This window comes from Boleophthalmus pectinirostris, unplaced genomic scaffold, assembly GCF_026225935.1.
Source record: "Boleophthalmus pectinirostris isolate CB_2022bp ecotype Guang Dong unplaced genomic scaffold, ASM2622593v1 HiC_scaffold_11, whole genome shotgun sequence".
Taxonomy (NCBI): Eukaryota; Metazoa; Chordata; class Actinopteri; order Gobiiformes; family Gobiidae; genus Boleophthalmus; species Boleophthalmus pectinirostris.
In genome coordinates, this window is record NW_026570994.1 from 19,538,754 (window position 1) to 19,555,178 (window position 16,425).

Below are 16,425 nucleotides of genomic sequence, written 5' to 3' on the forward strand. Positions count from 1 at the left end.
TACGAAACAAAAACAGTCAGAATTTGGGGTGATTTTTTTTTTTTTGGATTGATGATTAAAATGTAAAAAAATAAAATAAAAATGCCACAGCAAACACAAATGGGGATACGTACTTTCTGCAGCTAAAAGTCCTACAGAGACAGAACAGCAAAGAATACGATTAAACGAAAGAGAAATATTAAGAGAAAGGAAACACAGGAAACACAGGGGAACTCGGAGCTGTGCAAAATCATATTATAAGACAAGAAACAGCTTTTAATAACGAGCAATATGTCTGACAAAGTTTAAAATATTTGAAATTTAGCATATTTTGTATTTTAATGAGGCTCCACGTACATGCCCGGCGTAAATTTACTGTTAAACGATGAACCAATTCACGTTTGCGCTGCTGTGGGGATGCGAAAAAGCTGATAAAAAAGCTGTGTTGGTGCAAAAGCTAAAAACAGGAAGTGAGCATGGGCACGCTGATGATGGAATTGATTATAAAGTGGAAAACAGCGATAGCGACGGACTTACAGAGAGTGAAACTTATGAAGGTGAGAATGCCGCTGATGCGTCTGTGTGGAGTCCTGCGATATCCCAACAAACTATCCGGGCTTTATACTCGATTATGAACCAAATTTGCCCTGAAATCTGGATGTTGCCCAGGCCAGTCCTTTAAAATATTTCAGTCTTTTTTTCCAAGATGCGATGTATAACAGAATCGCTACAGAAAAAACGCTTATGTGGAGCTCTGCACACGAGAAAATAGCCAAGATGACAAATACTGGACACACACTGACGGGGAAGAGTTTTATTATTATATTATTATATTATAATAAGCTGAATTAGTTGAATAAGTTAAATAAGTTGAATAAGCTAAATGGAAAAAATGAATCAGGTGCACACAGGTGTACAACAGGTAAAAACAGGTGCACACTTGGATATACTGTATCTGGTGATATGAAATCTGTTTAAATACTTTGACAAAGTATATTTTTAATTTTTTTATGAATATAGTACTCAGAACATGCAGATATCAGATGCTGAATGTAGTTTTTTGTTTTCGATTTTGCACCTGACCAGGTAAACTCTCATTTTCAGTGAGCTGTTATACACCTATAAATGAGTTGAATCACATTTAAACATCAATAAATGAAGAGTTCAGAGTCTAAGGTTTCCAGAGATACAAATATGTCTGTGTTACAATTAAGTTCATGAGTGTAAAATTAATTTATAATCACTCGTGGAAGTCTGTTTTCTTTTATGCAGTTATGCTCTATGTTTAGCCCTAGTAACATATGTATGGGTTGTTCCTAGTAGGCGTCCAGGGGGGAAAGAGTTAAAACGGCTTTATACTGAACTTATTTACTGTAAAGATCGTCCCCATAAAAAATAATACAACCTAAATCAGAAATGTCAGACTCAGGCCCGGGGACCAAATTTGGCATTCTATATAATTATATTTGCCTCGTGAGATCATACCAAATCTGTATTAGAGCTGCCCACCGGCTACAGAGACATTATTTATTTAAAATATTGTTATTAATTTATATTCTGCTTGTTCTGGATTCAATTATTATTATTAAACATTTATTTTAATAAGAAAAGGTTTAACGTTAGAAGAGAAAACATGCAGATGACGTTGAACATTTAGTTTGATGCACGATTTAGTCCTAGTTTTAAATTTTGGCCCTCTGTGAATTTTGAGTTTGACACCTCTGACCTAAAAGCTGATGACGGTGCCCACGACTGACCTAGAATAAGGTGAATACTACTACTACTGCTACTGCTACTACTACTACTATGTTTACTACTACATAATAAATAAATACCTGTTGTATTGTTCTTCATAAGTCTTTGTTCCTTTCAAAATAAAACTCTTGTATCTTTACAGTCTCAGGAATAAGGTGAATACTGTCTCTGCTTTGACCGTAAGTGTACGGATTTTAAGTGTTTATTTACGGAGAAGCGGCGGACTTGAACGCAAATCCAAACTCGCGGAGCCACAAGTGTCCACGCGCTCTGTCCCACGTGAGTTTAAGTCAGTTCAGTGAAGCCTGAAGTGACCTCTCCTCTAAAGCGACATGTAGAGGTGTCTGTGAATCAGGCCTGGCAGCGGTTTCATAACACTATAACTATATAGAAAGTATGAGCCCAGGTTATATTTGCTACTGTGGGCAAACCGTTAAGTTAAAAAAAAAGTCTTTAAATGTCACTGCTGTGGTTTAGCGCTCAAATTTGGGTCACTGTGCCAATTCACATGCATGTGCCACCACTATAGGGTCCAACTGAAGCGTATTTATTATTGGGTTTTTAAAAGTGCATTGGGTAACTTTTCTGTCTTGTTTCCATGGATACGTCTCTGTTCTGCTTCAAATGTGCAACAGTGCGATGTTAAACTGGATCTACTTTACATTTATTCAATTACAGGTGATTTTATTGCTTAAAAATACCGAGAAAAACAGAAATTCTGACTGTGAGCGGCGTCGCCTCTCCACAGATCTGACTTGTAACTTGATAGAAAGGTTTAAGGATACAAAATGCACCTTTAAGTCAGTAAAAATCAGGTGTGAGTGAATCTCAGTTAATCTGTGTGCCATTAGTTCATTCGTTTTTCAATATAAAACCAAAAATAAGAAAATGAAAAAAAACAACAGTTTTCTTCATTATTTGTCTCCAAAACCAAAATGAAAAAACGGATAACGATTTGGTTTTTCAGTTTTCGATTTTGTGTTTAAATGAAGAATGGAAAAAATGGTTTATGTGACTTCCGTGACTGCAATGTCAGACTTTTGCACTGCATACGGACTGAACCAGGACTGATCCAGGTCCGGGACCAGAGTGGGACCAGAGTGGACTCCGAGCTTTGACTCCGAGCCTCCGCAGGGTTCGAGCCTCAGCTTCGACCTCCGGCCCTGCCTGTCTCGATCTGGTCTCAGTCTGGTCTCGATCTCAGTCCCGCTCTGGTCCCGGTCTGGTCTCAGTCCTGATCTCAGTCCCGGTCTGGTCCCAGTCTGGTCCCGGCCTGGTCCTGGTCTGGTCTCAGTCCCGCTCTGGTCTGGTCTCAGTCCCGCTCTGGTCTCGGTCTGGTCCCGGTCTGGTCTCAGGCCTGATCTCAGTCTCGGTCTGGTCCCGGTCTCAGTCCCGCTCTGGTCTGGTCTCAGTCCCGCTCTGGTCTCGGTCTGGTCCCAGTCTGGTCCGGCCTGGTCCTGGTCTGGTCTCAGTCCCGCTCTGGTCTCAGTCTGGTCCCAGTCTGGTCCCGGCCTGGTCCTGGTCTGGTCTCAGTCCCGCTCTGGTCTTGGTCTCAGTCCCGCTCTGGTCTCGGTCTGGTCCCGGTCTGGTCTCAGGCCTGATCTCAGTCTCGGTCTGGTCCCGGTCTCAGTCCCGCTCTGGTCTTGGTCTGGTCCCGGACCTGGATCAGTCCTGGTTCAGTCCGTATGCGGTGCAAAAGTCCGACATCGCAGTCATGGAAGTCACGTTATCCGTTTTTTCCATTTTTCATTTAAACACAAAATCGAAAACTGAAAAAAAAAAAAAAAATCGTTATCTGTTTTTTTCATTTTGGTTTTGGAGACAAATAATGAAGAAAATAGTTGTTTTTTCGTTTTCTTATTTTTGGTTTTATATTGAAAAAGGAATGAACGACCGACACACGGATTTCAGTTGAAGTTTCGTTGTCTTTTTGGAATTATTTTAAACATTCGCAGTAATTTCATACGTTTTTGCACAGCTCTGAGGTTCACCGTTGACAAAAATATACAGGAAAAGAATCTAGAGAGAGGAAAACGTCAAAGAGGAAGTTAAACAAAACAGAGCAGCGAAAATCGGGCTAAGAATAGAGCTGCGCAGAGTCCACACGTCTGCCGCAAACTCGACTGTCATCAGAAACGGCAGAGCGGAGCCGGCCAACTCAGCTAAACTCCACAGCCGTCCAACCCTCTGTGTCTTTAGCTTGGATTGTGATTAAAGATACACTGTGTAACTTTTCCGGTGCAGTGTCGGCCACCTGCTTGTGCCCATGGAGATGTTATTACTTTGCCAAGAATTTCCCACTGATCTGCTTAAAAATGTGTAATGCATTTATTTGATTAGAGGTGAAATTATGCAAAAAAAAAATAAAAATAATAAATAAATAACTGCTGTAATTAAAAAATTGAGATTCTAATGTACTTGTACGTTTAATGCCGCACTGTGGAACATTCCAGGCTAATTAATAACATTTCCAGGAAGGCACAAAGGTGGCAACAGCACGGTAAAGCAAAGTAAAGTATTTGTATTTGTTGATAATTTGCAGCGGATGTCAAAAACTTTTCCTGGGGGTGCGGCGCAAACTGGAGGCACTGCTGCGTCTGAAGCTCGGTTACGTTAAATTTTACTTTTTAATTTAACACAATCTGACCAGGAAGAGCTGATTTAGCCGGGACTACAACAGGTCAGCTGCACGATGTCACTGCAAAGTACTTTTTAATACAGTTTATTTATTATGGTTTTTATCTCTCGTGATCGCTGGGCCTCGAGGAGCACGTTTCGTTCTGTCGTGTGTTTCTCTTGAATGACAAATAAAGAACCTTGAACCTTGAAGTCCAGTCGTCCCTCGCTATAACGTGGTTCACCTTTCGCGGCCTCGCTGTTTCACGGATTTTTGCATGTTTTTTTTTGTTTTTTTTACTTAGCCGAACTCCTCCGTGTCGTGTCTCCTGTACAGTAGAGCATGTGTTCAGTTTGCCAAAATTTGCCAAATAGGTCGCTCTGGATTATAAGGCGCACTGTCATTAAATGGTCTATTTTTTAACTTTTTTCACAAATAAACCGCACCGGACTTTAAAGGAAACACAACAGTTGGATGGGTGAGTGGCACTTTGTTTGGCGCGTTCACGGTGACTCATTTGTTCAGTTGCGTCTAGAAGCGGCACAAATAAGATGTACATGTTCTGGCTCCGGTACAACAGCGACTTTAAAATCTCCAGGTGCTCAATGCTGCGTCCATGTTTAGGCGACTTCCGTAAACACAGAGCACGTTTATCTGCATGTGGGGCAATTTTGGGGCGTTTAAAGTTCACACTGGAGATCACACACAAGTCGCGTTTACTGTATTTTACGGACGATTAGTCGCTCTGGATTATAAGACGCACTGTCATTAAATGGTCTATTTTCTAACTTTTTTCACAAATAAACTGCACTGGACTTTAAAGGAATCACAACAGTGTGATGGGTGAGTGGTTTTGTTTGTGTGGCGTTCACGGTGACTTTGGGCTTTGTTCAGTTGTGGCGTGTAGGGAGGGTGCTGTCTGGGACCGCTGGATCGGTCGAGATGACTCAGTTGGTCAGTTGTGACTCAGATTGGCCCATAGGACTCGCTTTTTCAGTTCCTTCGTTATGTTCCTCGTCGGCGTGGAGTGATGAGTGTGTCTGTGGGTGTTTTTCGCTGTGCGGTCGCTGTCTGCTCCGTGTGTGTTTGCGTGTTCTGCGGGTGGAGCGGCTTTGTAGTTTACTGAAGTCGTGCTGGGACACTCGAGTGGATTCGTGTATGGGGCGCTCTGGATTGCAGGGCGCGCGGTCATTTTTTGATGCGGTTAGAGGCTTAAAACCGCGGCTAATCACCCGGAAAATACGGTAATTGGAAATGTGAACGACCTCGCAAAAAAAAATAAAATAAAAAATCTAATTTCACAAAAAAATCCAAATTGAGCTTTAAGCCCTGCAGTCTGAACGTAGCCTAAATCAGTTCTTTCTGGTCAGATTGTGTTAAAATAAAACTCAGATTAAAGTCTAATAAAACCTCAGACAGAGCAGTGCCTACAGTTAGCATCACGTTCACGCCATCAGCTGCAAAGTGTCCGTTGTAGGTTTTGCTTAATTGCCAGTAAATTCACTCTATTCGCATTTTACTTTAAGAATTGTAAGTTAAATTTGTGTAAACTTCGTGCAGATTTAGAGTTTTGTGGATGTAGTGAAGAAGTGAAAGTTCCTCTCAGTGAGACAGGGAAGTACTGATGCAATTTAAGCGGCTTCACTTCAGACTATGAAGTAAGAGGAGAGTGGTAAATGAGGTAAATTTAGGGCTTTGTGTCAGATGCCCTCCCGTCCCCGTGCTCGTACCTGATGACGTCGGATCGTCGGTGAAGTCGTGCAGTTCTTCGGGAGGGTCGCCGTAATAAGAGTTAAACTTGTGGCTTGACACTGCAGCCAAAACGGCGCCCTGAAAGACAAACAGTTTTTTAAAATTGAGATAAGATAAAATATTTCACAATTTAGATCAGAAAAAAGGACGTTAATTCATAATTTGTGATTTGTAATTAACGTAAGAGGTAAAAGAGAGTTGGTTTTGCAGATACAGTTTGCTTGTTAAAACACTTCACATCAAAATTGGGAATAAATTAGAACTAAACCAGGACTCAACTGGGACTAAATAACCAGGGCTTTATTAGGACTGAACCAGGACTAGATCAAGACTGAACCAGGACTAGATCAGGAGTAAACCAGTACTAAACCAGGGACTAAACCAGGACTAAACCAGGTCTAAACCAGGACTGAAACAGGACTAGATCAGAGACTAAACCGGGTCTAAACCAGGAATAAAACGGGACCAAACCAGGTCTAAACCAGGACTGAAACAGGACTAGATCAGGACTGAACCAGGACTAGATCAGGACTAAATCAGGACTAAAACAAGACTAAACCAAGACTAAACCAGGTCTAAACCAGGTCTAAACCCAGACTAAATCAGAGACTAAATTCAGGTCTAAACGAGGAATAAAACGGGACCAAACCAGGCCTAAACCAGGTCTAAACCAGGACTGAAACAGGACTAGATCAGGACTGAACCAGGACTGAACCAGGACTAAACCAGGAATAAACCAAGACTAAACCAGATCTAAACCAGGACTGAAACAGGACTAGATCAGGAATAAACAAGTACCAAACCAAGACTAAATCAGAGACTAAACTGGGTCTAAACCAGGTCTAAACCAGGTCTAGACCAGGACTAGATCATGACTACATCATGACTACACCAGTACTAGACCAGGACAAAACCAGAGACTAAACCAGATCTAAACCAGGTCTAAACTAGGAAGATACTACTACATAAATCTTATACATTTTGTGGATTACTGCAAGAAAGAACTTAAACTGAAAACCTGACATTGTGATGTTTAAATAAATTTGGTGTTTCATTTTAAATGTTTTTTGGCAGTATTTGTGTCTTTGCATTGGATCACCATACAAACTAATAAACATTCCGCCAAATAAACACATGTAGAAAACCCCCAGCATGACGTCACTGCGAAGCGTCAATAATAATGTGCATTTCAATCAATATACCATACATTTAGGTAAAGTAACGGCCTGTTAACTCTTTCCCCCCTGGACGCCTACTAGGAACAACCCATACATATGTTACTAGGGCTAAACATAGAGCAGAACTGCATAAAAGAAAACAGACTTCCACCAGTGATTAGAAATAAATTTTACACTCATGAACTTAATTGTAACACAGACATATTTGTATCTCTGGAAACCTTAGACTCTGAACTCTTCATTTATTGATGTTTAAATGTGATTCAACTCATTTATAGGTGTATAACAGCTCACTGAAAATGAGAGTTTACCTGGTCAGGTGCAAAATCGAAAACAAAAAACTACATTCAGCATCTGATATCTGCATGTTCTGAGTACTATATTCATAAAAAATTAAAAAATATACTTTGTCAAAGTATTTAAACAGATTTCATATCACCAGATACAGTATATCCAAGTGTGCACCTGTTTTTACCTGTTGTACACCTGTGTGCACCTGATTCATTTTTTCCATTTAGCTTATTCAACTTATTTAATTTATTCAACTCATTTAACTTATTCAACTAATTCAGCTTATTATAATATAATAATATAATAATAAAACTCTTTCCCCGTCAGTGTGTGTCCAGTATTTGTCGTCTTGGTTACTTTCTCGTGTGCAGAGCTCCGCATAAGCGTTTGTTCAGTAGCGATTCTGTTACATCGCATCTTGGAAAAAAAAGACTGAAATATTTTAAAGGACTCGCCTGGGCAACATCCAGATTTCAGGGCAATTTTGGTTCATAATCGAGTATAAAGCCCGGATAGTTTGTTCGGATATCGCAGGACTCCACACAGACGCATCAGCGGCATTCTCATCTTCGTAAGATTCACTCTCTGAAAGTCCGTCACTATCGCTGTTTTCCATTTTATAATCAACTTCATCATCACTTTGAAATCAATAAAAGTCACTTTCTCTAAACTTATCCATAAAATACGTCCGCTCCTCATTATTTCTAAAACTGTGCGCCGCGATCTTTCCATTGCTCGTGTTTCGTGTTGTGTTTTTTCCGGAAGCTACCATCGTCACTACTTCGATTAACTTCGGAAAAAATCTGCGAAAACATATCCTTGAATCCTATTGGTCAGTCTAGTGTGGGTTGTAGTGGCCCTGACCTATCGCAGTCTCTGTTTAAATGTGAAAAACCGAGCCATTTCTAAAGGTCGTCAAATCACGTCTTTAGTGATACAACGGAGGTGTCAAAAGTCGTCATTAAGGAAACAGGGGGGGTTGTCAAATGTCGTCTTCATGGGGGAAAGAGTTAAAGTTAAAATTACGGGGGAATTATTACTTAAAATGGCAGAGTTTCCGCTTTACCCACGTATAAGGGAAAACAGATAAATCTGAGAAGAATGAAACCACAAAAAACAAACACTGATCTGAGGCAGGACTGCAGAGCTCTGACTGCACAGCTGTGGTGAAATAAAACCACTTTACATTTGTTCACACGCAGAGAGACCAGAGACTGAGCTGCTGCTGCTGCTGCTGCTGTGTGAAACTCTACATTTACATCACGCAGTGGTTGTAGTGGAGCTCAAATTACACCTTATCTGATCTGTTCCAATGTCGAATCCACATCATAAACCGACTTGGGGTTGTGTTTTGTTTAACGTGAAATGACGAAAAGCAGACGACTTAGACTTGACTCGGACTTATGGGCCGAGACTCGACTTGGACTTGCCTGTATTTGACTTGGGACTTGACTTCTGTCATTGTTTAATACGGTTTGGCATTATAAGTACCTTTTAGTTCAACCTAAACACTGTCGGTCATGATCTATGGCAGGGGTATCAAACATACGGCACCCCAAGACCTTTAATCTGGCCCTCGGCTGAGTTTTCTACTCAAATATTTTAATTCTATTTTCTATTAAAATATTGCAAATTTTCTGCAGTGCTGAGCAGAGCAGCGTCTCTGTACGTGGCCCCTCCCACCAGAGCAGCACAAATGAAGACTTGTCTCTTTCCAAATGCTCTTAAAGGACGATGGTTTTGACTGTTGACCGTGACACCCTCATCAGAAAAATGTCCAACATGAGAAAAGTGGAGCCGAGTGCAGGATTTTACAAGAAAAATTTACTTATTCCTATTTACATACAAGTTCATGTTAAAACATTGTGTTGAAATTGTATTTTTCTTAAAGTCCCAGGTTGTTCATAATATTATAATGTTTTGTAAAAGAAAGAGTTCATCAATTAAAAAAGTAGATTTGCGTTTCTCTGCACAAATATTTAAACTTACTGTTATTTTTGGGGTTTTTATGCCTTGAGTTTTCTGATCCGGCTTCTTTGGGATCAAGGTAGGTTGGATATGGCCCCCGGACCAAAATGAATTTGACACCCCTGATCTATGGGATTGTAGTCTATGTTTTGTTATGTAGTGCTGCAAAATGACCAAATAAACTACTACTACTTCTACAGTTACTACAGCTACTACAGCTACTCCAGCTACTACTACTACTGCTACTGCTGCTGCTGCTACTACTACTACTACTACAGTTACTAGAGCTACTCCAGCTACTACAGCTACTCCAGCTACTACAGCTACTACTACTACTACCTTTAGCTTCCTCCTGGCGTTGAATTTCCTCAGCTGCTCCACGGTCTCGGGCAGGTGGATCTTGTAGGCGTACCTGTCCCTCTCCTGCACAAAAACACACAAACAAAAAACATGAAATTAAATTGAATCAATTTAAGTGCAATGAAAACAAAATAAATATATGTAAATTAGAGATAGTTGTTTTTGATGTAATGTTTCTGCGTATTATATCTAAATTTAGTTACCTTTTTTGAGTGATTTCTTATAAATAAAGACTTAAAATGCATGGTATGTGCTACTTTTTTAATTCATTTTTCAAGATGCACTGTGTAACTTTTATGGATACATCTTTGCTCTGCCTGGAATGTTCCACAGTGAGACTTTAAACCACTCTACTTTACATTTATTCAACTACAAGTGGTTTTACAGCTCAAAAATACCGAGGGAAAAACAGAAATTCTGACTGTGAGCGGCGTCGCCTCTCCACAGGTCTGACCTGTAACTTGGTCCGGTTTGGCCTCCATGACAATAGAAAGGTTTAATGCCATACTGTGAAACATTCCAGACAAACAGAGAAAACTTTTGACAGACTCTCTGCCAGAAAAGTTACACAATGCAGCTTTAACTTAAACTTAAAAATCTACTACTACTACTACTACTACTACTACTGCTACTACTACTACTACTACTACTACTACTACTACTACTACTGCTACTACTACTACTACTACTACTACTACTACTACTACGCTTCTACTACTACTACTACTACTACTACTACTACTACTGCTTCTACTACTACTACTACTACTACTACTACTACTACTACTACTACTACTACTACTACTACTACTACTACTACTACTACTACTACTACTACTACTACTACTACTAGCTTCTACTACTACTACTACTACTACTACTACTACTACTACTACTACTACTACTACTACTACTACTACTACTACTACTACTGCTTCTAGACTACTACTACTACTGCTTCTACTACTACTGCTACTACTACTACTGCTTCTACTACTTCTACTACTACTACTACTACTGCTTCTACTACTACTACTGCTTACTACTACTACTACTACTGAGGCCGGGTAAGAGTCAGGTTTGTGGAGATGCAAGTCCAATAAGACAAGCACACATTTTGAACAACCTGCTGAAAACATAAACAAATATATATATATATATATATATATATATATATATATATATATATATATATATATATATATATATATATATATATATATATATATATATATATATATAAACAAAAAACAAACATGCTTTCATTACAGTTTATGTTTGTGTTAAAAAGTTATTATTATGAACTTTTTTTTTTTTGCCTTGCCAGTTGTGGAAGCATGCAAACTCGTGCCAAAGGATATGAAAGCAGGTCTGTGGGTTTGAAAAGAGGAAACATTTTTGTGGTGATGAGTTTAGGTGAAACAAAGTAAATTACAAGAGAAGACAGTACCAACTTCCTTGATCAATTTGAGTAATTATCACGTGTTAAAATGATGACTAAAAACTCCACGGAGAGTTCAGCAAATGTTTTTCTCCATGGAGATGTTATTGCCTTGTCTGGAATGTTCCACAGTATAGATTAAATTCATCTATAACAAGAGAGACGAGCAGGTTACAGCTCTACGCTACATTACAGTTCAGATCTGTGGAGAAGCGTCCCTATGTACAGGAGAAATTAATGTATTTTTGAGCAACAGAAACACCTGTAATGAATAAATTCTAGATGGATAAGTTTAAAGTCATATTTGATTTGTGGGTCAAACTATTTCCAAACGCATGTACCGTATTTTTTGGAGTATAAGTGGCACTTTTTTTCATGGTTTGGGTGTTTCCTGTGACTTATACTCCGGTGCGACTTATATATTAAAATGTTCACAATGACAGACAGGGGGCGCTCTAGTCTTGTGTGTGAGTATCTGCTGCTCCTGTTCCTCCTGTACCACTGTCACTTGGCTCTACTGTGCATGTCTCCTGCAGAAAGAGCCTCTGTCCTGCTGCAAGTCGTGAAATCTGCAGCAGAAAACGATAATCGAGCAGCAGAAAGAAAGTTTGGAGTGAGAGAGAAACTTGTGACACCGGGAGGATGCACCATGAAACTTTCCTGAAGTCACTGGATGGATGGACAAAGTCTGGACTTCAGTGACACCGAAACCATCCTGTCGAGATTCAGAAAGACCCGAATAATTTTAATTTTTTCTGTTTACCTCCGGAGGTCGAGGCCGAGTTGTTCAGAAGTGACACCGAGGATGAAGAATTGAATGGATTTAGTGATTTGGAGTGAGATGGAGAGTTTGTTAAACTTTGTTCTGTTCTGTTGTTTATGTTATAGTTTATCTGAAGAACTGTTCATATGTGACGTTAACAGTCTGTTGTTCTCTCTTCTATTGTTTTTACTAGAACTTGACTTTAAGATGAAATGTCGGTTCTTGGTTTCTGATTTTATAAAATAAATTTCCCCCAAAAAAGTGCAACTTACATATGTTTTTTTCTTGTTCATTACACATTTTTTGGCTGGTGCGACTTATACTCCAGGGCAACTTATAGTCCAAAAAATACGGTAATCGAATTTGAAACGATAAAGCTTAACAAAGTTTATTTTTGGATATTTTATGTTTTAAATATAGATTGTAGAACAGCTGGATATATAGTTATTTTTGGATACATTGATATTTTTCTGCCTTATTTCATGTTCAAAGTATTTTGTATTCATTTTCAGTTTAATACATCGCAAAACTGCTCTAAGGTTCATATTTGTAGCCTATATTTATTTTCAATTTTAAAGTTTGTGTAAATTATCAATAACAAATAGGTTTTTTTTGAGATAGAGAGAAATGCTGAATAAATCCATCGTGTAACTAAAAAATAATCGTGACCAAAATAATGGTGATAATCATTTTTTCCATGATCGAGCAGCTCTAGACAAAGCGCTCTAAGAGCATCTCCACCAGAAAAGTTGCACAGTGCACCTTTAAAAATGTTGCTCAAAACAAAAGTAAAAATGAAACTTATAAAGAGGTGTGAAAAATGTTTGAGGAGCTGTGAAAAATGAGAAATGACGTGTCAAATCCACAGCCTCCTTACACACACACACACGCACAGAGAGGAGGACACGGGCTAACCACTCTGCCGCCGTACCTTGAGCCAGGGGTGGTTGAGCGCTTCATACACGGTGATCCTCTCGGCCGGATCCAGCATGAGCATCCGTCTGACCAGGTCTTTGGCGCTCTCCGAGATGTGTGCCCACTGACGAGGATTCATCTGGAGGAAAATACAAAAAATAACTACAATGATGAAACAAAATGCTTAAAGGTCCCATATTACGCAAAAATGACCCTTGTGACCTTTAAGTCATATTATAATGCTTTCACTTCCTCAAAAACAGACCTGGAGTTGCATTTTGTTTCAGTCACATGTTTGAGACTTTATTATTAGTCTGTCTACGTCTTCAGGAAGTGGTAGTTTTAACAGCTTTCAACAACTCCTTTTGCCTTTAGGTGGTGTCTGTGAAACTGTGAAGTTTTTATTCGTTTTGGCCTTTGGCCACACGGAGCCGGCGTTTCAGGTTCCAGAATCAAGAAATCTGAGAATGTCGGCGTTGCGTCGTGTGGACAAGCAAACCACAGCTTTTGGAAAACGATGACATCGCGATGTCGTCATGACCAGAAGACCCCGTCAAGACCAGAAGACCCCGTTGTGACCCCGTGATGACCTGAAGACCCAGTCATAATCAGAAGACCCCGTCGCGGCCTCGTCATGACCATCAAGACCCCGTCGTGACCAGAAGACCCCGCCGTAACCTCGTCATGACCAGAAGACCGCGTCATGACCAGAAGACCGTGTCATGACCAGAAGACCCTGTCATGACCAGGCGACCCCGTCGCGACCAGAAAAACACTGTAACACCACATGACATCACAAAGCTGAACAGAGTGTTTTCAGTTTGAGAGAAGAACTCAGCCTAAATCTACAGGGTTTGTGTGTTAAATAGGTGTGAATGAAAAAAACCTTCAGAACTTCAGAACAGTTTGTGATGAGGAAACAACATTAGAACACAGATCAGAGAGTAGTATAAATAATAAAGGCCCTTTAATGCCGATAGCTGATGCAAAAAATGTCTTATCTCTTTTTTTTTTTTTTTACCTTATATTTCCCCTTGATGATGGCCTCAAACAGACGCTCCTTGGTGCCGTAGAAGGGCAGACATCCGGACAGAAGAATGAACAGGATCACGCCACAGCCCCACACGTCCACAGGTTTACCGTAGGGCTCTCTCTTCACCACCTCAGGGGCCATGAAGTGAGGAGTACCCACACGACCTACAGCCGGGAGAGACAGGAGCAGTCAGGAGCAGTACAGAGCAACACCGTGGGTACAAAATTAACCTTTTATTTAGGGCACAATCACTCTGGGTTTTTTGAATCTTTATGAACTTGGGCTTGATTGTGTCTCGCTCTATGGCCCAATACAGAGTTCCATATATAAGCAGGGATGTAACGATATCCAAATCTCACGGTACGATAATTATTGCGATATTTTGTAGGGTTTAACAGAATTGTACATACGCTATTTTTTTCCTTTTTAAATACCTTGACCAGTCTTCAGTGTGAATCATTACTAGGGCTGGGTATCATTAAGAAGTTGCCGATATGATACATGCCTCGATACACAGGCCACGATACGATACATATCTCGATACAGTGCACTTTCGATTTGATATATTTCAAATCGATTCGATACGGTTCAATAAAAAATAAAGTCTAAATCATGGCTGTGATACTAAAGTCTTTGTTAAACCATTTCTTGTGCAAAGTTCATATGAAACACAAACATTTTAATCATCAAAACAGTGAAAATGTCAAATGTGTCACATAAATGAGTTTCCTTTCACTCCACAAGCAACAAAACTGTAGCTCTGTAACAAAATAATTTAGTAAAACACACGTAAAAATACTCTTTCTGATATATTGATACAGTAGCCCACGATATCGATACTGTATCATCACATTAAACAATATGATATATCGATATTCCGATATTTTGGCACACCCCTAATCATTACTGCCCTATTACAATGATATAAGATTTAAAAGTGCTTAATAACAGTTATTTTTATTATGTAGTAAAGTAAGTAAAGGATCATGGTCTATGCCAGACATGTCAAACTCAGGCCCACGAGATCATATCAAATTTGTATTAGATCTGACCCGCCGGCTAAAGATATAGAACTCTACAGCTATAGAGACATAATTTATTTAAAATGTTATTATTTTTATTTGTTATTTTGCTTGTTCTGGATCCAGTGTTTAAGTAAAACCATTATTAAACATTTATTTTAATAAGAAAACATATCTCAAAAGAACAGAAAACATGATGTTGCAGATGCAGATGTTGAAATTTTCAATAAAATATTTAGTTTGACCCACGACTTAGTCCCAGTTTTTAATTTTACCTATGCAGTTCCCTCTTTTTAAATACTTTTAACTGAAAAACCTTGCAATTCGATATATTGTGATGGACCACGATATTATTTTGTGATAGTTCCGACGATGCGATATCACGATATTTCGGTTATTGATAAATCTCTACATACAAAGAATAAAAATGTATTAACGGACAAAATAAAAAGTAAATAAATAAACAGCAGGATCACATAGAGTGCGTTAATATGAACATTTTAAGACCAAAATGAGGATCCTGACATCAGCAGTTACAGAGGAAGAGGTGATATTTTTCAGTTAATAATTGAACTGGAGCCGGAGTTGATGGAGCCATAAGCGAGCCCATGCTCACTTCCTATTTGTAAAGCGGCGGCTCACGGGTTAGCTACACTACTGGTCAAAAGTTTTTTTTACTGTTTACTGTTGACCAAAAGTTTTCTAAACTTCTGATTGATGAAAGTGTCCACCTTTGGCAGATATAACAGCTGAACACACTCGTGGCTCGTTCTTTTTTACAACAGAAATCAAATATTCTTCAGAAAGTTCTTCCCAAGTCTGTCGCAGAAGTTTCCATAAATGTGTGGCACTTGTAGGTTGCTTCACTCTTCTGTCCAGTTCATCCCAAACCAGCTCGATGGGGTTTAAATCTGGACACTGTGCTGGACACTTCAAGTTTTCAAGCTTTACCGTCTTGTTCTTTTTTCCTGAGGTAGTTTTCACGACTTGAATTGCAATAAATAACTGGAAAAATTAGGGTGTTCTAAAACCTTTGACCGGTACTGTATGTCCTTTTACAGTCTGCACTCTTTAGGAGCAGTTAGACGTGTGAGTGTTCTCCGAGAGTCGGGTACGCTCCAGGATTTAAAAAAAAAAAAGTGAAATAAAATAGACTTTACCTCCAGCCACGAGTCCGGACTCCCCAAGCTGGATGGCCACCCCAAACCCTCCGAGCTTCACGGGAGCAGAGTTCTCTTTGGAGGCCAGCAGCACACAGTGAGGCTAAAAAAAAAACACAAACACAATACAGTATTCAGGTCTGGTTCCAGGTTTAGTTCTGGGTCGGTCCTGGTTTTATTTAGTCCGGGTT

General features: G+C 39.5%; 1 protein-coding gene across 4 annotated transcripts in view; it reads right to left on the minus strand.

Annotated features, from left to right (window-relative positions):
* Positions 1-16,425, minus strand: part of LOC110161073 (peripheral plasma membrane protein CASK) — a 98,717-nt gene that overhangs the window by 29,556 nt on the left and 52,736 nt on the right. For 3 of the 4 annotated variants that reach the window (XM_055165983.1, XM_055165997.1, XM_055166001.1), the window contains exons 7-12: positions 16,235-16,337; positions 14,041-14,216; positions 13,036-13,158; positions 9,880-9,963; positions 6,082-6,181; positions 114-131 (exon numbers count right to left, since the gene is read on the minus strand). In XM_055165983.1, coding sequence (XP_055021958.1) covers positions 114-131; positions 6,082-6,181; positions 9,880-9,963; positions 13,036-13,158; positions 14,041-14,216; positions 16,235-16,337 — 604 coding nt within the window. The remainder of the gene's footprint in view (positions 1-113; positions 132-6,081; positions 6,182-9,879; positions 9,964-13,035; positions 13,159-14,040; positions 14,217-16,234; positions 16,338-16,425) is intronic. The other variant, XM_055165990.1, reaches the window with a different exon arrangement.